At 53.5% G+C, this 25,458-nt stretch overlaps 1 protein-coding gene across 2 annotated transcripts in view; it reads right to left on the minus strand.

Annotated features, from left to right (window-relative positions):
• Positions 1-65: 65 nt before the first annotated feature.
• NOS1 (nitric oxide synthase 1) overlaps positions 66-25,458 on the minus strand; it is a 143,377-nt gene continuing 117,984 nt past the window's right edge. For both annotated transcript variants that reach the window (XM_054006849.1, XM_054006851.1), the window contains exons 17-29: positions 23,891-24,007; positions 21,452-21,626; positions 19,334-19,472; positions 18,077-18,155; positions 14,620-14,813; positions 13,792-13,961; positions 12,626-12,836; positions 11,511-11,598; positions 10,910-11,031; positions 9,847-9,995; positions 8,970-9,164; positions 7,519-7,637; positions 66-6,535 (exon numbers count right to left, since the gene is read on the minus strand). In XM_054006849.1, the coding sequence (XP_053862824.1) occupies positions 6,520-6,535; positions 7,519-7,637; positions 8,970-9,164; positions 9,847-9,995; positions 10,910-11,031; positions 11,511-11,598; positions 12,626-12,836; positions 13,792-13,961; positions 14,620-14,813; positions 18,077-18,155; positions 19,334-19,472; positions 21,452-21,626; positions 23,891-24,007 (1,774 nt within the window). In that variant the 3' untranslated portion in view covers positions 66-6,519. The remainder of the gene's footprint in view (positions 6,536-7,518; positions 7,638-8,969; positions 9,165-9,846; positions 9,996-10,909; positions 11,032-11,510; positions 11,599-12,625; positions 12,837-13,791; positions 13,962-14,619; positions 14,814-18,076; positions 18,156-19,333; positions 19,473-21,451; positions 21,627-23,890; positions 24,008-25,458) is intronic.

Raw genomic sequence — 25,458 nt, forward strand, 5'->3', positions numbered from 1 at the left:
GACTCAATGACCTCTCGAGGTCCCTTCCGGTCCTAAAGTCTATGATGGTTTGGTTTTGCATTGTTCAGTGGGCTGCAGTTGTTTCTGAAATGAAGTGACTGGATTCTGCTATGAACTCTGTACTCTTTAGCGGAGCCAAACCCAGCCTTGGATGGGTGCAATCAGCTCGCACTGGAATCGATGGGAGCAGTTCACACACATGCGAAACGTCTGGAACCTCATTAGTAAAGCTAAAGCTGCTTGTTGGTTGGCACTTGTGGAAACACAAACTTTTACATTTTTTGAACACGACTTAAAAAAAACCCATTTCTTTCAGACTCAGGGTAAATGCCCGAGCAGATGGGGCAGGGGTTGCTGCATTTATTGTCGGTTTTGCTGCCTTCCCAAGCAGAGCTGGTTGAAAATTTTCTGTCAGAGCTGTTTTTCTGGTTGGAGAATTGAGTTTTTGAGTAAACTATTTTTTTTTTGGAGGGGGGCTCAAAGTGCCCACTTTCCATGGAAATTTTTGATTTTCATCAAAAAACCAATGCCTCAAACCCAAAAGATTTGTTTTCAAAGTTTTCAGTATTTGAATTTCTGCCAGCCCCCCCACCCAACAAAATCCACATTTTCCATGGAAACCCAGTCCCACCCCCACATATAGACAATTTTTCAACTAGCTCTATTCAGTGGTGATTCAGAGCAAGCTGCTGCAAAGAACTAGCCTGTGGGATCCCTTAAACCAGCGGGGGACCCATACACAGATGGTTTGACTGCCTTTGAGTTGTGCCCACACAATCTTGCCCACACTTAGTGACATGAATGAGAAAGAAAGGTACCCTCATGTGTGATCAGCAAGTCACCGTAAGCAGATCTCAGCAGCAGAGAGTCTATAAACAACGTTTGAAATGAGCTTTGCGGCTTCTCGTCATTGGCCCTTATAGGCAACAGCACCAGTCTGGGGCATTTTAGAGTCCAGGCCGTGTTGTAACACTGACTCAGCAGGGAGAAGATAGGCACATACTGTGATGTTTAAAAAGTTCAGATGCCATCCTCATATCTTTAGCAAAACCCAGAAAACACTGACCCCACTAGAGCCCATTTCAGTCCTGGAACGAAGCGCTTTAAATCCACTATCTCATTAGCTTTTCCCATCACCCCTGAAGTTTTAGTAAATAAAAGTTGTATGGGAGAAGCCAGAGCTGAAATTCCAGATCCTGGGATAGATTTGGAACAAGATTATTAGGGAATAATGCATTGGTGCATGCAAAGCTGTAATCACTGTAACTGCTACTGCCCTCAGGCCCGATGCTGCAGAGTGACGATCGCCCTGTCTCCCACCAAAGCCAATGGACGTTGGGGGTCCTTAGTACCTCACAAGATTCTGCAATCTCAATGCAGTGCTGATTGGGGGTGGGATTTCATAAGCACTCAGCGTGGCCTTAACTCTGCTAGCGCTGATGCCAGTGCTGAAACTCCCCGCAGAAGCAAAATTAGGGCCATGCTGAGCGCCACCCATCTCTGTCTGTCCTGAGAAGGGCCATGATCCTCTAGGGAACTCTGCGGGTAATTCAGAAATGATAATAATAATTCCAAACCCAGCAACAGATCTCACTCTAGCAATAGCCACATCTATGGAGCCTGACAGTAGCAGCACCATTACCAGAGACCATAAAGTTCTCCTTCTCAGAATATCAGCAACCCCTGGAGAAGATCCTCCACTGGGGTAAATCAGAGCAACTCTACGCACTCTAATGGTGCTAGATAGATTTACAGAAGCTTAGCATCTAGCCCGGTGTATTTGGCTAAGCTCACAGACACCTCAGCAAGGACACCCCCTTGGCCTCCCATCAGTAATAACAAGGCCTCCGTGCACTGTATGTGTCATATAGAGATTGTGCCCAGTGTGTACACGCTGCTGCTTCTAAAGAGCTGGTCCTGCAAACTCTTCCTATTCACACAGCGCTCCGGGTAAATGATTGCAGAACGGGGCTCAGAACATAGGCCAACTTCTGCTGCCATTTAGGCCGGTATAAATTGACTGCCATTGATTCCTGTGGGAATTGACCGACACATCTGAGAGCAGAATTTGGCTCTTTAAGGTGAAGTTCCTTGCTCTCTGCATCCCTCAGTCTCTCCATGGGCTGGGATCATCGCTGGAGAGAGCCAGCTAGAAGGGGAGCAAGTCCCCAGAGCATTAGCATCCTCCTAGCTTTAGGTGCTTCGTGTCCCATTGCCATCACCAGAACCTACCTTTACTAAAGAGCTACTCCCCCCTTTTGCGTGGCTGAGCACGGGCTGGATGCTAGGAAGGTCTCTCCAGTGAGAGGTGCAGGAAGGCCAGTCGGTTAATTGGTAACAGGCTAAGGGTGTGAATTGATAAGGGAGGGGAATAATAGTGAAATGGGGAATTAACAGAGGTCAATAACTAATCACTATTGAGTATAGATTAGGGGTAAGATATAGCGGGGAGAAGCTTCTCCTGCTGCTGTGGTTTGTCATCTTAGATTGTAAATTCTTTGGGAGCAGAAAGTGATCTTGTTATTTGCTCCCCTTCTCTAGGGTGCTGTAATATAAAGACTGGCCTGTATATTGCCCCCTATCTAAACTTCCAAGAAGCTGCTGTGCGGAGGCAAAGCCTCGGGGATGGTCGCTGTGGAGCTGAGACTTAGTGGCTCGTCAGTCTAAGGTAAAGCGTGGAGCTGGTCAGAAAAAATGGGGAGCATTTTTCATGCACAATTTGCAAATTCAAACAGTCTTGACCAGCTCTAGTAAGGACCCACCTGGCTGTTAACCCTTTGGAGTAAGACGTGAGCTGAGGCTCCTCCATGGCTGCACTTGCTGCGTTTTTAGCGTGGCTCATGGGTATATTGGACAGGAGGAGACACAACCCATCCTGCCAAAGCCAGCCTCTCTTGTCAGATACAGACAGGGAGCATCGGTACCAGCAAAGCTAATTCCAGAGCGGGGCTGTTACAGGACTGAATGGGAAAATGAACGCGAAGGACACAGGCGAAAAGAGGAAGGGGTGAAGGATATGTCTTTGGGCATTCCTTTGCATTGATATTTCCAGGAAAGATGGGCCTGGCGCAAAGTTTGGATCCAAATTCAAACTCTCCCCAAGGTTTGTGTGGGGTGGGCTGAAGGGAGATGCCGGGTTTTGCTCTGGCACCTTACAGAAAGGTCAGCTTGGTGTGTGCTGGAGCCAGAGCCAAACTTCCCCAGTGTGTGGGATGGTGGAGGGGCGAAGGGCGGAGTGAAGGATCTGTCATCTCTTCCCCCGCCCCCAGGGGCTGGATCCCTACACAGATTTGTGAGGCACAATCTCGAGCAAAGGCATCCTTCTGCCCTTGATGTGTTCTTCATTCTCTCCTCCCATTGGCTTCCAGGGGACCAGGACATGCGGCTGGAAGGGTCAGTGCCTGCCTGAGCTCTCGGCCCCACTGAAGAGCTCCCTGCAGCTGGCTCGAGCTCTAGGCCCCGGTTACACAACAGTGACCAGGGTTTGTAACCAGCACATGGTACTGATGGCTCCAGCTGTGGTTGATGCCTGCACACCACCTGGTTAGTAACCACGGCAGCTAACCACACCTGCTCCCTGCCAGGGACCTAGGCTGGTGCAACTGGCTTAGCACCTTGGGGGTGTGCAGTGTAGACAGGAGCCCCTACTCCCCCTCGTCGGGCTGGTCTCCTTCAGCCCAGCACTCTGTGCAGTGGGACAGCCCAGAATCCATTTCTCCATGAGCAGCGCTGTGTGCATGTCCCCATGGCCCGGTGGTCCTTGCGGAGGCAGTGCGGGGCAGCTGTTCAGAACACACTGGGGGCAAACACTGAGAGGCAGCAGGGCGGGTGCAGACATACAGTCGCTGCTGCAAATTGAACCGTATCACTTGTAACCACACTACAGCCGTGATTTCGTAACTGAACAGGGGCTTAGCCGGGGATCTTCATTCATCCTCCTAGGGCAACACATTGGGCCACCCTCCCAGAACAGCGTGCATGCAAATTACCACAAGGTGGCAGCATTTGTGCATGTCCCTATTTAAAGTCCTGCTGGCTCTTAGTTGAGCAATACACACAGAAGAGATGGATTGGGGCAGCAAAAAACCTGGAGTGGAGCTTTCCCAAAGTGCTGGGGCCTCTGGGCCCAGGGTTTTGGATCAGATCCATCTGGGGTGGGCAGGAAGGTAAAGATCAGGGACGTTGCTGTGTCAGTGGCAGCACACACAAGCGCCTACCAACACTGGAGGGTCTAGGCAGCAAAACCAAAGCAACCACGTGGTCACTGCGTAGCGTGAGACCAGTGAACACGAGCTGAGGTCGAGCAGCCCAGCTGCCAAGTCACACTTAGGCTGGGGGAGGCTTCCGACCTTGCTGGACTCACTCTGTTAGAAGCTTGGCTCAGGGGGAGCCAGTGGCAGGTCCTGGGCTCTGAAAACAACCCCTCGGTGACAGCGGTTGTGGGGACCCTCCACCTTTGCTGTGCCCAAGTCCTGTCCCCCTCCGGCGGCAATTCCCTATGCTGTCGGCAGGAGGGGGGGCCAGTGCCTACCTGAAGGCACCAGTTTGCTGTTGCTGCCTCAGTCTAGACACAGTGGATGGCTACATACAGTGCAGGTGGGGGAAGGGACTAGGGCTCCCAACACCCCTGAAGAACCTGGCAACTAGAGAAAGCCCCCCCAACCCCCAAAACAGAGAGAGAGAGACGGCCTGGGGTGGGTGGCAAAGTTCCTACCTAGAAAAGGGGAGTGACTCTCAGGGGCTGCCGGCTCTGTAGCAAGTATCAGGGGGTAGCCGTGTTAGTCTGTATCTACAAAAACAACAAGTCTGGTGGCACCTTAAAGACTAACAGATTTATTTGGGCATAAGCTTTTGTGGGTTTTTACCCACAAAAGCTTATGCCCAAATAGCTCTGTAGCAGTTCCTGTAAGAGTCTCTCCCGGGGCTGTATCTGTGCAGTGGATCTGAGCGGTCAGCACCTCAGAGCCTGGCATTAGACAGCACCAGTGCCTCTCTTCTCGGGCTTGCTCCCCCTCTCTCCTGAGAGCTCCCGGCCCAGAGGCCTTGTGCAATTTGAACAATGGCACCGTGCATGCAGCAGGCAGAGTGGGCATGGAGAGGATTTGGGGCTTTTTGCAGAGTGGAGGTACCCGGGGCCGTTGCAGCCAGCCTGGCACCACGAGAGCTTTGCAGCTCCTGGAGGGGAGGGGGGGGGCGTTGCTGAGAAAGGACATCTCACAAGATCGCACTAGGACAGACTTGCCATGCTTTGAATATTCAAGGCAACTGTTACTCATTTAATGGGGCGTTACATGGGGCTCCCAGAAGGCCTGGTACCAGGGGTCAGGAATGGCCGCAGTAGACCCCATAGAGCGGCTACTTGCTGGCTTCCTATCAACCTTTTTTATAAGCAGGTGCTGCTTGGACCTGGGCAGAGATGGCTTCAGAGCTACTCCGCCTCCCAGCCTTGTCGCCTTACATGTTCTCCTGCCTTGCTGGAGAGGACTCACGTGCCCACCGCCAGCGCCCTGTTAATCCAGGGAAGCTACAGGACGCAACCCACGCCCGAGTCACAATCTTTCCTCCAGGGATCTCAGCTAATCTGTAGCCCTCTCATGCCGGCTGGCCACATTTACCCTTAACTCCCATTGCAGGCTGGGGAGGTTTGGATGCAGAGTGGGCAGTACATCCCCTGCTTCCCCGTGACCAGAGAGCACCCCCGTGCTGCCCCTTTGCAGAAGCACCAGCCTGCACCCGCACACTGCCCGTGAAGACTTTTGCACCAGCAGTATCAGCACAGGGCACACAGGCAAGAGGACACTGAGGACGGAGCCAAGAGGGGGTGGGGTGTGGGGCTGATGATACAAACAGCACAGAGCTCACTTAGGTGAATTGTTACCCATTGAACACAGACGAACCCCACCCCTCAAACAGAACAAAGCTCTGGTGCCTCCATCAACAGCAAGAAAGGGGGCAGGGCAGCACTTCCTTTCCATCCAACTTCCCCCTGGGCCAGGCCCGGAGCGGCCAAAGCAAAGCGAGGAAGATGCAGCGATTCAGCCAAGTGCCACGTCGAGGTGGGGAAAGGGGTCTCGGGCAAAACAGCTTTTCTCCAGTCCTCACTGCCCGGACCCCCCCGCTCCAGCCCCACCCCCCCAAACACCAAAGAATGCAGATGATCACGAAGGTGGTGATTTCATGCAGCCGCGACACGCCCTCGTCGGACCGAGCGAAGAAGAAACGTAGTTTCGTAAGAGCCACTGCGGATTATAAAGCCATCGCACTTCAGCGGGGGACTCCGAGGAGGGGAACAAGGAGTGAAAAGAAACCGCCACAGGACGACAGAGAGAGAAAGGAAAGGGAAATCATCATCATCGGGACACGACGACAGGACGAGAGACAGAGCACTTTCCGTGGGCAGGTCCCGCAGAAAAGGAGCCGCCGTGTCCGTGTAAATACAAAACCCAGCGCCCTCCGGCTGGAGGGGGGTGGCTGCCACTGCAGCTGGTTTGGCATCCCGTCTGGGGCAAGGGGTTCCGGTTATGAGCAGAAAACCCTGCAAGGGAAAGGGGAGAATGACTAGCTACCAATGCTCCCTTCCACGCTTAGCCCAGCAGCCCCCCCTACTGGCATGGGACAGCTAGCGTTTAAATGCCCTGAGCACATCTGGCCACCAGCCAGCTGAGATTCAGCATGGAGCCAGTAAAGCCACCTTGGATCCCAATGGGTATTCTGCCATTTGGCTTCAGTGTGAACGGGATCGGGTCTTCAGTCCTTGGCTGGGGAACCGGCCATCTGGCTCCCCGGGTAGCCAGCAAGCTTGCCCCCCTACCAGATGTGCAGCCCAAACGCTGGAGAGCTGCAGGTCCCAGGGAGCCTGACAGCCCCCCTGGTTTCCATTGATGAAATCGACACATTCCCACAGAACAAGTCAATTCCATCTGGTCCACACTAACCCCCCATTTCGAACTAAGGTACGCAAATTCACGTAGCTGAATTCGAAGTACCTTAGTTCGAACTTACTGCGGGTCCAGACGCGGCAGGCAGGCTCCCCCGTCGATGCCGCGTACTCCTCTCGCCGAGCTGGAGTACCGGCGTCGACGGCGAGCACTTCCGGGATCGATCCCAGAAGATCGATTGCTTACTGCCGGACCCGGAGGTAAGTGTAGAACTGACACGTTCCCACTGAACTTTATTCCATTGGGAAATTTTCAACCAGCTCCAGTTGTGCCCGCCCACTCGTCTGTTGTGCCAGGCGCTCGTGGTATGGAAAAGGCTGTGTTCGCAGATACAATGGGTCAGATTCACCCTGACAATTCCTTCCGGAATGGATTTAGCCCACTGAGTCGATTGTTCTCTCCAAGGAACTGTACTGCAGCTTTGTCTCTTTCTACTTTTTGGATCAGAGGCCTGTTCCCGTCTCTGCTATTACTGGCTTCATACATGCAAATAAATCAAAGGATCCTTCCGAGTTTTATTCCACAACCCACGCGCGTCTAAGAAACAATAGCGCAGGTTAAAATAAGCACGTCAACTCACTCATCCGTGTCCTTTTTGCTTTCCTCAATGAACGCAATCGACTCAGATCGAAGGCGGTTAGTCACTTCATATGTACGCAAGGTGACTCCAAAAATATCCTCGTGGTATCGGTTGTCATCCTGAAAGCAAGGACAGCAGAGGCGACTACACCCTTCTCCCGGTGCCATGCAAGTTGTTATTATGGTATTTCTGTAACACCCAGAGATGCTAGCTGAGGTGGGAGGTGCTGTGTAGACAGAGTGTGGGACAGTCCCTGCCCCTAAGAGCTTACATGCTAAACAGGCAAGAAAGGAAAAGCCTACAAGGGGAAACTGAGGCACGGAGCAGGGAAGTGACATCTCCAAGCTCACCCAATAGGTCAGGGGCAGAGCCATGATAGAATCCAGGTCCCTTGGCACTCTGTCCAGTGTCCACTATACCGGGCTGCCTCTCTCAATGGCTACTGGTCCACATGCCTTAAGGTTAAAAAATAGAGAAAGCGAGAGAAAGCCCAGGGGAACTGGAGATTGTACTACAGCCTAACAGGAACATTGCCCTAGTGAACAGACTGCAATGCACGTGTACCAGTGCCTTTCACGGATGGAATCAGAACTGCCTAACTGTATGTCATAGGCCTTATACTGCTAACAACTAGAGGAGCTTCCCTGTTAGCTCAAATGGTAGAGGCCTGTGCTTATGCCGTAGTAAGATCTGCATGGCCGGATTGTACAATACGTGACAACCATGAAGGTACTAGGTGGCCACAGATTTGCTATACTTGCTTATTACAGTGAGGACGCTCTAGCCAATTTTTAGATAGGTAAATAACATGCGTGGTGGGTAAAGGCTATTAGCTGGCTGGACGTTGCCTGCTGTTCCAGAGACATCTCCTGGGTAGAGCCAGCACTGCAAAAGGACCCGGAACGGCATTTCGCTGGCACTGGAGCTGCACCAGTGCTAGGCCAGTGGTGGGTGAAGTGCTAGTGTGGACAAGGCTAACGGGGTTAATCTGCAGAAGCAGAGCTCCCTGAGAAGCTGGCCCCCTATGGACAAGAATTCTTCCGTGAACCAGTCCTTTGCGCAGACTTGTTCCCTCAGACACCCTCCCTGTGCTGGGCCTAGGCCGGCCGGTAACGGCAAGAACCATTCTGCCGATTTACAGATTGAAGGCAAGTCCCAGGCCCCTATGGCCTGCTGCAGGGGCCTGGTCCTCTGGTAGCTCACCCATCCCCCAGCTCCTTTGGCAAGCCAGGGGCCCGGGAGGGTCGGTAGAGCACATGGGCAGAGCTGGGCAGAGAGCCTGGGCCCACGAAGTCAGGTCAGGAGGCTGGAAGGGGTGGTGCCTACTGACCACACCCAGAGCTCGTGGCCGCCATGATCCCATCATCAGTGACTGTGCAAGAAGAAGCCCTGACGACGCCCTTGGCCCAAGCTGGCGCTGCCCTGCGGCAGGCTGGGGAGGGCCTACTCACCCTCAGCTTGCTAATGAAAGCGCCAGCCTGCTCCACGGACAGCTGCCCCTGCTGCTTCACGATGCGCTGAATGGCCTTGAAGACGTCCCCGGCCATGGTGACGTCCCCGCACACGTAGATGTGGCCTCCCTGCTCCTTCAGCGCTTTGTACACAGACTGAGCCAGCTGCTCCTGCAGCACGTCCTGCACGTATTTCTGGGGGAGACAGGAACGGACGTTGCACAGCCCCTGTCCCCCACAGCTCCCAAAGGGCCCAGCCCAGCTTTACACGCAGGAGTCACTTCACCCCTCCATCCATCGGCGCAGGGCAGCCACCTCTGGGGTGGAACACGGCAGCCATTTAACAACGCACAGCAATGCTGCACAACTGTTTGGGAAGGGAACTGAAGACAGTGCATACTCGGAGGTGCTAAGTGCCAGAAACTCCAGCTGAAGTCAGTGGAAGTCCCCAGCTGCACAGCACCCCGGAAAAACAGGCTCCCAGTGGGACTCAGCCAGGGCCCTGGGGTCAGTACTCGGCTAGGGGAAAGCGCCAGAGGATTGTTAATGTCCACAAGTGGCTTTAGGTCTCGTTTGAAAGGGAGAGAGATGGAGAGGGCTGGATAACGGGTTTGAGGGCTATTGTGCTGTAATTGCCTTCCTGGGGATTCTTAAACGGGAGATTCATTGGCCCACATAGCTGTGAAAAACTCGAGCCCAGATCATGTCCTCAAACTAGTTCAGGCAAGTCCCTCCAGGTGACTGCATGAGAGGTCGGACACTTCCCCTAGTGGCTGGGAGAATCCACAGCCCTGGGGATGCCGGAGCTCCGCTCACCATCTGCGTTAGACTGGTAACGGCGACTCAGGGCTGAACGTAGGTGGCATAGCAGGGTTACCTTTGGTTTGTCTGGTTCCCGGGAATAGGCTGTGTACAGCTCTTTGAAGATGCCTTTGTTTTTGGCTAGGAGGGTCTCCTCTTTGTAAATGTGGTCGATCTTGGACTGTCGGCACCCAAAGACCAAAATCATCGGACAGGGCTTCAGTGCTGGAGCAGAGAAAGGTGGGATAGCAGTGAGTCACGGAAACCATCCCCTGCACCCCAGTTCCCAAGCCTGGGTTTGCGCACACCCTCCTGTGTGGCGTGGGCACGTAGAGTGACCAGACAGCAAGTGTGAACAATCGGGACAGAGGGTGGGGGGGAATAGGAGCCTATATAAGAAAAAGACCCAAAAATCGGGACTGTCCCTATAAAATCGGGACATCTGGTCACCCTATGGGCATGTGCTATGCTTGGATTCCCTCTTCGCCTGCTGGGAGGAGCACTCTGAGGGAGGCTATTTGGATACGTCACTCTGTTCCCTGGGACAGCAGATGGCAGAGGGGGAAGGGTAGAAGGTCTGAGAGGAGGTACTTGGGGAGACTGTGTAATCCCTCAGAGCCGTACGCATGGATCCAGGGTCCCAAGTAAACTAGCGCTGGGTGAAACAGGTCAGGCTTTTTGGGTGGGAAATTTAAAAAGAAAACTCATTTTTGTTTGTTTTTGCAATAAAAAAATATTTTTAACCAATTTAATTTTTCATTGAAAACCTGGGGAGAATGGAATGAAGCGGAATCTAAAGAAAAGAATCCGTTTCATTTTTCATTTAAAAAAAAAAGCCCAGTGGAAAAATGTCAAACCAGCTCTACGTTAGGTCATCTCGCGGTCAGCGAAACAGCCATGGCAACACATACGCACACACCACAGCAGCCATCTCCCACTCAGCCTGACGCCCATCCCCTGGAGCCAACAGAGCGATTCTATTAGCTGCACGTAAGAGGCTCAGTCCTCACAGGACCAGCCACTGGAGGGCGACGTGATCGCATGCTCTCAGCGGGGGTACTGCACTGGGCTTCGTGAGGATGCTGGGCAGGCACTCGCTCGCCCCCTTACTTACCAGAGGCTCAAGGCCTCAGACCCACCTTTGTGCTCGATTTCAAAGAGCCGCTGCTGCCAAAAACTCCGGAACGGGGCGATTCCCGTACCTGGGCCAATCAGGATGCAGGGAACCTGGGGATCTTGTGGCATGTGGAACCCAGGAGCTCTGGACAAACAAGTGTCTAACGTTAGCGATGCCCCTCATGGGCCAAGGCCCAGGCTGGGTCAATGAAATCCTAGTGGGGGTAGAAATGGAGCTCAGACATGCAAGTGCAGAAGTTGGAGTGTGGAAGGCGGTGGCAGAAAGTGGCGTTCGAAGCAGAGCGCATGGTAACAGTCCATGCCGCGCTCTCTTCTGTGACCCCTGGCTGTTCAGGGGCATCGGGCACCACACCCCGCCCCATGCTCTGTACGGTGCTGTTGCAGACTGCTCTACGGAACAGGGCCTCAGCCCCTCCGCCGTTCCGGGTGAGGAGGCAGCTCGTTGGTAGAAATCCCCGTTAGTGCTGTGAGCGCACATGGTGGGCTACAGACAGGGATTCGCGGGCTCTCTGCTGTGAATAGCCAACAGATCTGTCAGTCTTGGAATGGTCTAAACCCTCCCTGGCTCTCGGGGACTCCACGTGCAGTGAACATGCCACTCACCCTCTTACAAAACAGGGCACAACTTCATCAGCCTGTATCCGGTTGAACCAGGAGGAACAGACCCCGTGGTGGATCGGTCCTTCCCCATCTAGGAGAGGAAAGGAGGAGAGGGTTTGTACCCTGCCCCAGTCCTGCTGAATGGATCGCTGCAGAATGCCTGGCCATTTACCTCTCTGCACCCAGCGAAATGCTCTGCCCAAACCTCCCCCAATCTGACGTCAGCACTAACGGCAGCCAACCTCTCACTTGGGGTCAGACTGGCCAGGCTCTGAGTGGTCCCTGGGACCAGTTCTGCTCTTCAGGGCAGGCTGGACCACTGCAGCACTCAGGACGGGCTGGCTTCCCCCAGGCAAACATCAGGGAGGTGCCATTGGCTGGAGCAGGGCAGTTTGTGACTTTGCTGTGGCCCTAACACACTCCCCCTGCTAAGGGCCAATGGGACCTTCCCGAGCTGTCTCCAGCTGGGTGAGTGCTTGCAAAGAAACCTTGGCCACAGGCTCCCGCTGGAGGTTTATATACCAGGTACCCCTCCCCAGCTAGGGTTCCTCCCATGCGCCTTGGGAAGATGGTAATAGGCTTCTGTGCCACCCCGATATTCTCCTGCCAACGCAAGCAGACACCACGCTTGGCAGTGCTGCGTGGAAGATGAACGTTCAGCATTTCTATAAGCTTCCCAGAGGCGGGAAGCAGGAGAGACACATGCCTGCGTGAGGGGGCCTGGCCCATCCACCCTGGGGGCCGATCTGGAGTCTCTGCTCCCCGCCACCCACTGGTGTGAGGCAGCTAAGACGAGCGCATGCAACCGTTGTGCTGCGCAGTGCAGAGCGGCCTGGAAGAGCTGGAAAGCCGCCGGTTTCTGCTGCTGCATCTGGCTGCCACAGCCCCCAGCCCTACCCCAAGGGAGCCCTGTGTGAACAGGCAGCCAGGTTTTAACGAGGGATTCCCCCGTCCCCAAACACACAGACGTGCCCCCATATGGTAATGGCCACCGCCCACCGTGCAAATGGAGATGAAGGCCCCATCTGCGTGGTCACCTGGCACAACGCCATGGGACGGCTCTAGCTGGTCGCCACCACCCAAACCATGAGCCCCTTGCAGTGCTGCTGGCATGGTACCTCTAGTGCGGTAGGAGAGCACGGCCACGGTGAGGTGCACCTCGTCCGGGGACATGTCGGGGGAGGAGCTGATGGAATAATAGCGAGGCTGCAGCACGGGCAGTTGGGTGAGCAGCAGGGTGGAGGGCATCTGCACAGATGGGAACTCCTCTAGCACCTCCACTATGGTGGGGTTCTTGGACCATTTCCATTCCTCGTACTCCTGCAAGCCCTGAAACGTGGGAGGGAAAGGACAGGTGGGCTCCTGTTCTAGGCCAGACACATGGTATCACGCGGGCCCCACGGCAGGGTGGAGCAGACGAAAGGGAACTCTGGCTGGGGATACCAGGATGCGTGGCTGCAACTGCCTCTCACAGGGCTCGAGGACACCCAGGGCTCTAGCCCCGATTGCCATCCATCCTAGGGCCTGCTCTTCAGGACTCTAATGTTCCTGACGGAGCCTTCAGTGGATTCCGAGCTACTCCTATTATACCACGAGCGTGCTGCACAATCACAAGGGATCCCGGGCTCAGACACTCTCCTACACAGACACAGCCGTAGTGGTGCAAGACACCCATGCTGATTTCCAGGGAAGGAGGGTCTAGAGATCAGGACAGGGAGTCCGGAGCCGTACACTCAAGCCCCAGCTCCGCCACAGACTCCCAGTGTGATCTTGGGCACGTCACTTAATTTCAAAGCCCCCCTCTGTAAGACAAGGAGCTGCGAGGTTAAATTCACTGAGCATAAAGCACACTGAGGGGGGCTACATCAGTGCAAAGACGTTGATCCATTAAACTGTCAGTAGCCCTGGGTAAGGAGCCAGTGCGGGAGGCCACGTTGATCAGGATGGAAGAATGCATCTTGGGGACATGTAATTTCCACAGGCTGCATTTCTGTATGAACCGCCGAGGACTGCAGGGGAATCCTGCTCCAGGATCTGAGAAGGCAAGTCATTGACAGCAGTTTACATAGACAAGCTTTCCTCAGCCAGATTCATCCAAAGACATTCAGGAGGCAGATAGAGAGGTGTAGTGTTCATCGAGAGGGAGCCATCTCTCTCTCTTTCTCTCTCTCTTTTATGGGGAGGGGGCGTTCTCTGGTTACCACTGTCTGAGGTTAAGCAGAAGCATGGGGCAAGTAAACCTCCTACATTAGGAAGAGGCTGCCAACCAGACCTACGGATTTACCTTGCTAAGGACCTGCAGACGTTTCTTCTCCTTGTCGCTGGTGGCCAGTAAGGCAAACTGCTGCAGCAGCAGCGGGGTGGGAGGCGTGGTGATGTCCAGGTAGCACTTAAACGCCTGGAAGATGGTGCAGGGTGGGATGCGGTTCTCATCCGTCCAGTTACTGATGACACCTGACAAGAGAGAATCCAGTACAATGCAGTGATCAGCTGAGCCTGCCAGCCCACCCTGGGCAAGCCAATGAAGGCTTTGACTCCAGTGGGAGACAATGAATGAAGAAGGGCTAGAAAGACGAGTCTGGCATGATTTCCTGGGGCTCGCTATGACCTCACCTTGTACAATCGGCCACACTAATGATACAGCATCTGGTTCTCCCAGTCTTGTATCGCTTTGGGAAGAGAGCATTTGCCACCCGCTTAGCGCAGGGCAATGGAGCATCAGGCCCATAGAATGTCCAGTATGGAAGAGCTCAGTGCGTCCGGCCAATCAACACCCTTTAACTCTACTTTCCATGGACCAGTTGTTCAGGTCTTGCATCCTAGGTACCTGAAGAGGTTTCCACTGGTAAGAGGGAACAGAAAACCCTCCCCTACGGCCCTGCTCTTCCATGACATGGCTGCTCTGAGCACCCCACAGCCCCAGAGTGCAGCTCAGCTGTGGATCTGGGCCCCCTCTCTCATGACGAAGAAGCTAAAACCAGGGCTACAAACCCTACAGTCCTTATGGGAATGCACCAGGGAATGTGGTCCAAAACCCCCCAGCTAGGATCCACATGGCACCCAGAGACTCTGCAAGGGGGGCAGGGAATGGGGTCCAGCTGGCCCTGGTTACCTAAAGCTGTGCTCCTCTCCTCCAAGAGCTCCACCTTCACCAGCTGGTTGGCTGGGGGTGCATCCTCGAGTCTCTCCATCAGGGCACTGACCAAGTCCTCGTGGTTGCCTGGAAACACTCCCAGGTGGTCTCCAGGCTGGTAGCGCAACTCCTGCTGCCCGTTGGTGTGAAGTCGCAGGAAAATCGTTGACCGACTGCAAGGGGGGGGGGGAGGTGAAAAACAAAACAAACCCAGCACTGTGACGAGCCCTCTGGACCGCTGTAAGCCCTGAGCTAACGGGGCCCAGCTCTGGGAGCTGTTTTTTTAGGTGTGATTTTCTAAGGAGCAGGAAGGAGGGCACAGGAGCAGCCCAGAGTCTGCCCAAATGATCGTATATTTGAACTAAGGAAAAGGAAACAAGAACGGGAGCTTAGGAAAGAATCTGCCCTCTGTTCAGACCTGGCCTCCCGCCCCACTCTCTTGTGGTGGTGTTCTCCACTGCTAGCCATTCTTCTGCACACCGCTTGGAAAGCTGAGCTTGCTGGCCCAATGCTGTCCTTCGTGGAACTTCCGCATCACCTGTCATGCCATGAATGCAGCACCCTGCCCCTTTCTCGCACTAGCACGGTTGGTGTCAGCAGGAACGTCTCAAGGAAACCAGCTGGCCCCTGACCGGCTGCAGCGCTAGCAGCAGAAGCCCATGTACTGTTCTGGTGTGTCACAGCAAAGGAGTGGGCCACAGGTGTCCACGAGGAGAAACGCCACTGAAGTGCCTTTGGCCCTACTGTTGTAAAGCACGTGGAAGTGAGGCCAGGTCTCCAGTACACATTTACTTCAGTATAACTATGTCACTCGGGGGTGTGCTGCACATGCAGTCGTACCGAACTAATCGCCAGTGTGGACAGCACTAAGTCGACAGCTTCTCCCACCAATATAGCAAAGGTGAAGCATATTCAGACGCATTACGGCTGGGGATACGGTGGGGTGGTCTGCATGGACAGGAGCATGCCTGAGATACCCGTAGAGGATTCACTACATTGGATGCTAGGGAACATTCACCACCAAGTTAGAAGTAAGGTTTGTAGATTAAAGAGGCTGTGACGTTGTGCAGTCTATATGGTTTTATAAAAACTTGATAATAAGTGAATATAATGTAATTGGGATATGCTTCATGCAAAAGGTCTCTTGTAAGATATCATTACAAAGCTTATCTACTGAGTATGATCATCTGATTTGTATAAATGTACCACTCTTGTATCTAAAACTAGAAATATAAAATGTAACTCTGAGGGCCTATTGTAATTATGTAAAGTGTGGGCCATTAATGATGGTTTGGAATCTTGATGACTCCCATTAACAAGGACCATTGTCTGCAGATGGCTGTGTTTACCTGTTAGTCTTCCTGTATATGTGTGTGCTGGCAAGTGGGCAATGAAGTCTTGCAGTGACATGTGATCATGTCACCTGAACTGGAATCCATCTTTAACCTGGTGCTTTTCCAGTGGGAGGGGAGGGGGGTGGAAACCCAGAAGGACAAAGGCTTCCCGCCTTATGCAAAAGATATATAAAGGGGTGGAAGAGAACAGAGGGGAGAGAGAGGAGCCATCATGAAGAATCCCCTAGCTACCACCTAAGCTGGAACAAGAGCTGTACCAGGGGAAAGAATTGTGCCCAGGCCTGGAAGGTGTCCAGTCTGAGAAAAACTTACTGAAGCATCTCTGAGGGTGAGATCATCTGTATTTAGCTTGATTAGACATAGATTTGTGCATTTTATTTTATTTTGCTTGGTGATTTACTTTGTTCTGTCTGTTACTACTTGGAACCACTTAAATCCTATTTTCTGTATTTAATAAAATCACTTTTTATTTAGTAATTTACTCAGAGTATGTATTAATACCTGGGGGAGCAAACAACTGTGCATATCTCTCTATCAGTGTTATAGAGGGCGAACAATTTCTGGGTTTGCCCTGCATAAGCTTTATGCAGGGTAAAATGGATTTATTTGGGTTTAGACCCCATTGGGAGTTGGGCATCTGAGTGCTAGAGACAAGCACACTTCTGGGACTGTTTTCAGGTAAACTTGCAGCTTTGGGACAAGTGATTCAGACCCTGGGTCTGTGTTGCAGCAGTCGGGAGTGTCTGGCTCAGCAAGACAGGGTGCTGGAGTCCTGAGCTGGCAGGGAAAACAGGAGCAGAGGTAGTCTTTTGCACATCAGGTGGCAGCTCCCAAGGGGGTTTCTGTGATCCAACCCATCACAGAGGCTAGGACTTTTCAGCTTGGAAAAGAGGAGACTAAGGGGGGATATGATAGAGATCTATAAAATCATGAGTGGTGTGGAGAAAGTGAATAAGGAAAAGTTATTTACTTGTTCCCATAATATGAGAACTAGGGGCCACCAAATGAAATTAATGGGCAGCAGGTTTTAAACAAATAAAAGGAAGTTCTTCTTCACACAGCGCACAGTCAACCTGTGGAACTCCTTGCCTGATGAGGTTGTGAAGGCTAGGACTATAACAGGGTTTAAAAGAGAACTAGATAAATTCATGGAGGTTAAGTCCATTAATGGCTATTAGCCAGGATGGGTACGGAATGGTGTCCCTAGCCTCTGTTTGTCAGAGGGTGGAGATGGATGGCAGGAGAGAGATCACTTGATCATTACCTGTTAGGTTCACTCCCTCTGGGGCACCTGGCATTGGCCACTGTCGGTAGACAGGACATTGGGCTGGATGGACCTTTGGTCTGACCCAGTCTGGCCGTTCTTATGTTGTAATGCAGGGCACACTTTAGGCCTAGCCTGGTTGATTGATTCATAGATTCATAGATTCTAGGACTGGAAGGGACCTCGAGAGGTCATTGAGTCCAAGTTCCTGCACTCATGGCAGGACTAAGTATTATCTAGACCATCCCTGACAGATGTTTGTCTAACCTGCTCTTAAAAAATCTCCAATGATGGAGATTCCACAACCTCCCTAGGCAATTTATTCCAGTGTTTAACCACCCTGACAGTTAGGAACTTTTTCCTAATGTCCAACCTAAACCTCCCTTGCTGCAGTTGAAGCCCATTGCTTCTTGTTCTATCCTTAGAGGCTAAGGTGAACAAGTTTTCTCCCTCCTCCTTATGACACCCTTTTAGATACCTGAAAACTGCTATCATGTCCCCTCTCAGTCTTCTCTTTTCCAAACTAAACAAACCCAATTCTTTCAGCCTTCCTTCATAGGTCATGTTCTCAAGACCTTTAATCCTTCTTGTTGCTCTTCTCTAGACCCTCTCCAATTTCTCCACATCTTTCTTGAAATGCGGTGCCCAGAACTGGACACAATACTCCAGCTGAGGCCTAACCAGCGCAGAGTAGAGCGGAAGATGCTTGGAATTAAGAAGTTGGAGAGAGCTGTGTGTGTGTCACCTGTATGCACCAGGGCAGACTGTGTGTGTGCCTCATGGGTATATGGGTGAGATGTGTGGCTGTCAATCCTACCTGGATTTTGGGCTCTGCAGATTCTGGCGCGTGAGAAGCCGGGCGGCATAGACTCGCTTTTTGTGAATACTGTACAGACCTGCGGATGAGACGATCCAATCAGATGAAAGCGGCGGAGACTGGCGAGGGCAGGCTGGCTGCCCCCAGGTCTGACTGGGAACCACCACATTCAGCATTTCAAAACCTGGTCTGGCAGGTGATTCCAGGGCTGCCTGGCTTGGGCCTGCTGCTCCACCCCACGGGAGATCCACAGGGCCTTTGCTGGTAAGCTTCAGGGAGCCTTTGGGGCCATGTGAAAGGAGCGAATGATTGCAGCAGCTCCCTGCTCTCAGCAGGTAGGTAACCAGGGGGATGGAGGAACAACCACCACCAGCAGCCGCATGCACATACACACACCTTTCATTCCTAACACAACACATGCCATCTGGTTGGCAACTGGGCATCTGAATTCAGGAGGAGCCGAGGCAGCGCTGCGTTTACCAGCTGCGGGAGCCGCTCTATGGTGCTGTGTTTTATGCTGTGTTTTAGTGGGTGGGCCCCTGGGTGGGCCCCACCCTGGGCTACGCCATGGGAGGGAGAGTTTTAAACAGGTGGCATAGAGCACTCCTGGATTTCCACTTCTTCCGCTTCCTCTCAGCAATGAGTGCGTCTGCTCTGCAAGAGGAGGGAGCAGCAGGCAGACCGGATTCAGCGCTGCCCTAGCCTACCACTGCCCTGGCACAGGCCCTCCGCCAGCTTGAGAGGCCGGCAGCTGCCTGTCTCCAGCCCCTTCCTCCAGCCGAGCGTGGGCTTCCCACCCTGACTGCGGCTGGAGTGGGTGGTGAAGAGGCAAAACCAGACAGAACTTCAGTGGAATTCTCCTCCCAGGCCACAATGCGCCATTCGGGGGGAGGGGAGGGGCTTGAAGTTGAATGGGGGCCGGAGGGGCAGGGACAAGGGGGAGTTTTGTATCCAGCAACAGGGTTGGACATCGGGTGAAGGATATGGGAAGAAAAGAGAGCAGGAGAAAGGAACCAGAGGGAGGGAGGTGAGAGGGCAGGAGGGAGAGAATGGAGGGAGCAGGGACAGGGCACATCTGAGGGAGGGTGAGATATGGACAAGAGAGAGTCGAATACCCAGAGAGAGGGTCTCAGCAGAGCTCTGTCCAGGGTGCCCTGCACCCTTCCCCCAGGTAAGCCCACCACTGGCCCCAAGGATTGTAATCTGCCCCAGGGTCTGCCCCATGCTCAAAGCCCCCTGGTGACCAAGCGGCCGTACCTTGCGTGAGCTCGGGGGCCTCAGCCACGTAGGTCAGGCGGAACTTGCTCCTCTTCCAGCTCCGGTCGTTGCTGATGAGGGAGTTGTTGGCCTTCTCAATGTTCACGTCGTCTCCCACACAGAACACGTCGCACGCTGCCTGCAGCACACACCAGGCTGTCAGGGGACCCCCCAGCTCAGCCAGGCCTTCAGCCCAGCCTGGCTCCTAGGAGGTGCCACCACCTGCTCTCAGCCAACACCCCTCCCACCCACATGATTACCTAAGGGAGGGCGGGACGGCACTGGCTAGGGTGTAGCACCATGCCTGGAGGCTATGCGAGCTTCCCCCGGCCCATCTCAGGGGGATGTTCTGCCAGTGGTGCATGGGCATATCTCCTGTTCGTCTCAGCATCACCCCCTCTCCCCTGACCCACAAACACAGGGGATATTCCCTAGATCTCGCCCTCCTCAGTTGCACATGGGCTTAAACCAGAAGCCCAGTTCTGATCACCCCAGAGTTTGGGGTGTTTGGAATCTGAAATGGCCCCTTCTTTTTATAATAGGCCAGAGGATAGCCTTGGTTCCCACCACCTCCAGAGTTTGAAGGTGTCCAGATTCCACACCCAGGTTCTTTCGCCAGCTCTCGTGATTGGACCACGATTCACATGGTATCTGAGGTTTCTCTTTAATGCCCCAGCTCCTGGAGTCAGGTTATTACAAGAGACTATCAACTTTCCTTAAAAATAAAAGGAGTAAATGTCTAATCCTCATGGTGTGGAAGAAAGCTTAAAGCCATGACCACTAATGGCTCAAGAACCAGAAGGCCAGTAAATGGAACTCAACGGTGACTATTTATTTAGTTTGGAAAAGAGAAGACTGAGAGGGGACATGATAGCAGTTTTCAGGTATCTAAAAGGGTGTCATAAGGAGGAGGGAGAAAACCTGTTCACCTTAGCCTCTAAGGCTGGGTCTACACTACCCGCCTGAATCGGTGGGTAGAAATCGACCTCCCGGAGATTGATTTATCGCGTCCTGTTGGGACGCGACAATCGATCCCTGAATCGACGGTCTTACTCCACCAGCGGAGGTGGGAGTAAGCGCCGTCGACGGGAAGCCGCAGAGGTCGATTTTGCCGCCGTACTCACAGCGGGGTAAGTCAGCTGCGATACGTCGAATTCAGCTACGCTATTCACGTAGCTGAATTTGCGTATCTTAAATCTACTCCCCCCTGTAGTGTAGATGTAGGCTTAGGATAGAACAAGAAGCAATGGGCTTAAACTGCAGCAAGGGAGGTTTAGGTTGGACATTAGGAAAAAGTTCCTAACTGTCAGGGTGGTTAAACACTGGAATAAATTGCCTAGGGAGGTTGTGGAATCTCCATCTCTGGAGATATTTAAGAGCAGGTTAGATAAATGTCTATCAGGGATGGTCTAGACAGTATTTGGTCCTGCCATGCGGGCAGGGGACTGGACTCGATGACCTCTCGAGGTCCCTTCCAGTCCTAGAATCTATGAATCTATTGTTAACTTGATCTCCAATTTGTTTTTGCCTGACGTGATTTTTGAACATGTGGGGCTGGCAATACTGGATTCACACCCCAATTTGGCCAAGGGCTCCTCTCCTTATACATTGGCCGAACCAAAACCCGGGGTCCAAACACCGGATACTAGGCGGCTCACGATCCAGACCCAAAGCTAGAGCCCACCTCCCAGAATGCACTTAGATACCTCCTCCAAACCCTCAAAGACACCCCAGCCCGGTGAGAAGGCGCCGCATTACCCTGAGCTCTGCTCTAGGTCTCTAGCGGGGCTCCTAACTGCCCCCTGTGCCACCCGAACCAGCTTGGTCCCCACGCACCGTCTAGGCCCCCGGGGGCTGCGGTGCACAGGCAGGAGGCCTGAGGAGCCAGGTCTCTGATTCTTTGCTTTGCTGCAGGACCCTCACAAAGAGCAGGGACAGCTAAAGCTATGAACTCCAAGGGACTTGCAATGTGCCAGGGGGCTGGGGACTCAGGGGGCGAGCTCAGGCCTGACTTTAACTGAAAGCAGCTTTGCCCAATGGCAGCTTCCCAGGCTCTTTCCCCCCGCCCCCTTCTGAATTTCCCCACCCCCCTTCCCAAAGACGAAGGGAGCAGACTACCTTGAAAACCTTTTTGGCCCATGTCCTGAAAGACTCTTCCTGGCCACAGAGCTCATCCCCCTCCCCCATGCGGAGGATGCGCTCCCCTCCCAGCTCCTCCAGCAGGGTGTCAACGGCACGGGCAAAGGCGCAGAAGTGGGGGTAGGCACGCGATCCTAGACCGAACACCGAGAACCTGCAAGCAGACCGGAAAGCTGCAGTTACCCGAGGACGACAGCAGAGACAGGAGGCAGAGCGGGCAGCGTCTCCCAGCTCGCACCCACATGCCATTGCCCGGCCTGCGGGCCCTGCAGCACTAGCAAAAAAGAGAGGCACTGAAACCCCTCTGCAGCCCTCGGGGCCTCCCAAACCAGGGCATCAGGGCTCAGCCTTCCCCTGTCTGAAACCAAGGGAGGAATCCCTACAGAGGCAACTTTGCCTCACCAGTTCTGGGAGGAAACAGCCACGGGTGCATCAACCACCACAGGCATTGCCAGGCCATGCCAGGGCAGCAGGGGCACGGCTGGCTTTGCCTGGCAGGGACTGGTGGGATCTGGCTAGCAAGGTGCCAGGCGGGAGCGGCTGGAGATCACTGAGCCAGGGCGGACACGGCTATGGGATGTAGATGAACCAAGCACAGAGAGTCACAGCTGTTAGTCTTAGCGGGTCTGGGGTGATGCCTTGTGACTGGTCTCCCAGGGACCCCAGAGGTCAGGGTGCACTGACCAAGTCAGTCAGGAGAAGGGGGTGAATATAACAGAGACATGGAGTCAGGCTAGCTCAGGGAGCTGGTGGTTATTTACCTGTTGCACAGCTGCTTAGAGGAGATCTTTGCTACTGGGGGTTGTGGCGCTGGCAGACCAGGTGCGAGCTCATGCCCAGGTCCCCATGCCTCCACTGAACACTGACAAATACAGCTCTGGAGCCAGTCTGGCTCCCCGGGGCGGTAGTATTGCTAAAGTAGGTGTCAGAACTAGAATAATGTGTTTAGACGTTATGGAATGCTGGGGAGTTGCTGCCGGCATTAATCTCACTTGTAACAGCTGTAGCCCATGTTCTAAGGTAATAGTTGAGCGTTCTGCATTGTGTGCCTCTGTAACTGCAAATCCCCAGACAGGAGAGAGACAGGAACTAGTGTGAAGTGCTGATCTCCAACAGAAGCTGTTACGTCCTGGCCAACAAGCCAGGCCCATCAACACCAGACTACTGTGGAACACGGATTGTTCTCCTCCCCCCTTTATGACAGTGATTTCCTCCCATCAGTTGGGTCTGCAGCTCAAAGCGCAAGAGGGAAAGGGAATAAAAAGCCCCAACAAGGAGGACCTCTCTCTTTATGCTGCTTGGGCTCTGGGGGGGGGGGGGGAGGGCAAGGATTACTAGGCATAATTAAAAGATCCCCAGTGCTTAGCCTGGGTTAGCCCTAGAGGACTCATAGAGCTTGCTTCTTATAGAAATTTCTGTTACTTTTTGAAAGTTAAGCTTGAACTCATTTGGGTGTGTGTTTACCTGCTTTGACCTTGTACATAACTCTCTTGTTTCCTATCTAATAAATCTTTAGATCGTTTATGAGAGGGTTGGCCTCATGTGTTGTCTTTGGTGTGAGATCTAAGGTGCAATTGACCTGGGGTAAGTGACTGGTCCTTTGGGACTGGGCGTAACCTGACTAGCGCTGTGCTGGTTGGTGTGAGACAATCACAGAGGCAGGTTTAGCTGGGTGGTAAGACAGAGGATTCGAAGTACCTAAGGGGACAGTCTGGGACTGCATGGCGAGGCTGTTACGGTGCTTGAGGAGTTCACACTTGGTGGTTGGTTGGTGAAATCAAAGTACAGAACTCACAACCAATTTGGGGCTTGGGCCCTGGTTCTCAGACTGCCCGGAGGTTTGTGCTCACCACTTTTGAGGCACTGCAGGACCGCTTGGCAGGTGTCATGGGGTTGCCGGTCCCCATAATGGGACCCTGGTCCAAGCTACCCCGGCCAGCTAAGTTAAGGGGAAGGAACCCATCTAGGTAGTTAACTGAACAACGAACACCTGAGCCAGATAAAAGCCATCAGGGCTCAGTTCCAGGGAGGGGCTCCCAGCGTGAGGAGCTCCCAGAGCCCACAGCTCGGAAGAGGAGGGCAGCGTCAGTGGCTCTGCGACGCCTGAGCCCAAGGGAGAGATTTTATTTCAAGTTTATTTGGGGATTTAATAAAGCAGAACCCAGCAGGGGGACTGCGTCTTACATCCTTTTGGACTCTGTGGAATTCTTAAGGGGCCCGGAGAGAAGGGAAACTGAGGCAGGGAGTGCCTCCAGTGCCACACTGGGCCAGCTGAGTGCCCTACAGAGCAGGCAGGCCCCACAACATGGGGTACTGGGCCCTTTGCAGCAGCTGCAGTGTCCTCCTCTCTCCTTGCCTGCTGGAGACAGGCTGAGCCCTCAGGAAGCTAGCAGCAACCTCCCTCTCCATCCTGCTCACCTGACATTAGCCAGAGGCCCTGTGCTCTCAAAGTTGTCCCTGGCTTCGGGCCCGTCGCTCGAAGACTTCCGTGCGTCCGAGTAAGAGGAGACGCTGTTAAAACGGACCTTGTAGCTCCTGCAAGCAGCAACGACAGCAAGCGTTACGGCAGCCGCGGCACCGCTACGCCTGCTCCCGGGCCAGCGGTAGGATGGGCAGGCGAGTGCTGGGAACTGGGGCACAGCTTGAGCAGCTCTCACCAGCCAGGGCCTGAGTTCAGGGCTCTGCTGTTGCCTGCCCCCAGGAAGGCTGTTAGTGATGCCGACAGCAGAGCAGGGAGCTCGGTGTATGTTACATGCCTCCCGATGCACAGAGGAAGCGAGTCTGTGACAAGCCTTGACAAGCTGCAGAGACTCACACATTCCGGAGGTCCCCAGTTCATGGCATCAGCTGTGGTGGGGGAAGCAGAGCCCTGCACCCAAGTCTTACTCAGCTGTGTAGCGGGCAAGGGTTTTACATGACCTGGCTTCCAGCGGCAGGTCCATGACTTGCTGGAAGGTTGGGTTGGGGTTTTTATAGGTATTTCCATTCCCCTCCAGCAAGCACAGATCCTTATGAATGTAGGCCCCTAAATATGGCTTTCGGGGTTGGATTTCCAATGGCGCCTCAGGGATTTAGGCCCCATTGAGAATCCAGTGCCATTAGACACTCAGGTTCAGAAATGGTGACCTTAGCACATAAACAAGTGCTCTCTACCTCCTGATCGGAAGGTCACTGTCCCTGGGTTCTGGTGGCTTCCCCCAGAGAGAGAGCGGTCAAGTGGGGAGTGTCCTGTACTGAGAAACTCCAGCCACGGGTACTGGAGAGGTCCATGCGAACAGCAAGACCGTCCTCAGAGCTCTTTGTGGGACATGGAGGACTGAGACTCTCTGTCATATAGTCAGACTCCAGGCGTGCAGGCCCTTAAAGACAGTGGCCAACAGCTCAGATTGTTCTTGGAAGGGACTGCAGCAGCCAATGCTGAGCTCAGACACGTGAGTTCTATATTGCTGCCCACCTCACAGCTCAACTACAATCTCCTTCCAGGATACCCCGTAACACGGTGTGTTGCAAGCGTCCAGCGTGGAGGCGACACACATGAACACCACAGCGGAATCCTTTTCCCGGCGGCACCTCTGGGGGTGGCCTATTGTCCTGTTCCATCAGCTGTCCCCATTAGGGAAGAGGCCATTAAAACCGTAATGGGTTTTCAGATTGCGAGCCCTGTAGGGATCTGTCACATCACATGTCCGCATAGCAGGTAGGCCACTTTGGGGCTGCAACACTACCACAATCAGTGTGCAAATAACTAACATTACTGCTCTGCACAAGCGTGTTATCTGCTGCACTTCTGAAGGAAGAGACTAGAGCCAAGACTTTCCGACCTCTTTAACATCTGATTAAAACCCACTTATCACTGGCCGGATGCTAATTCTGTCCTGACTAAGCAGCAGACATTACCATTCACTATCCTCATTATGCTAATTCAAGAGACTTCACAGGGAGCGGATGTCTCAATTAAGTGGAATATGCTGTACGTCACCCCTAAA

The sequence above is a fragment of the Malaclemys terrapin genome, chromosome 16, assembly GCF_027887155.1.
Source record: "Malaclemys terrapin pileata isolate rMalTer1 chromosome 16, rMalTer1.hap1, whole genome shotgun sequence".
NCBI lineage: Eukaryota > Metazoa > Chordata > Testudines > Emydidae > Malaclemys > Malaclemys terrapin.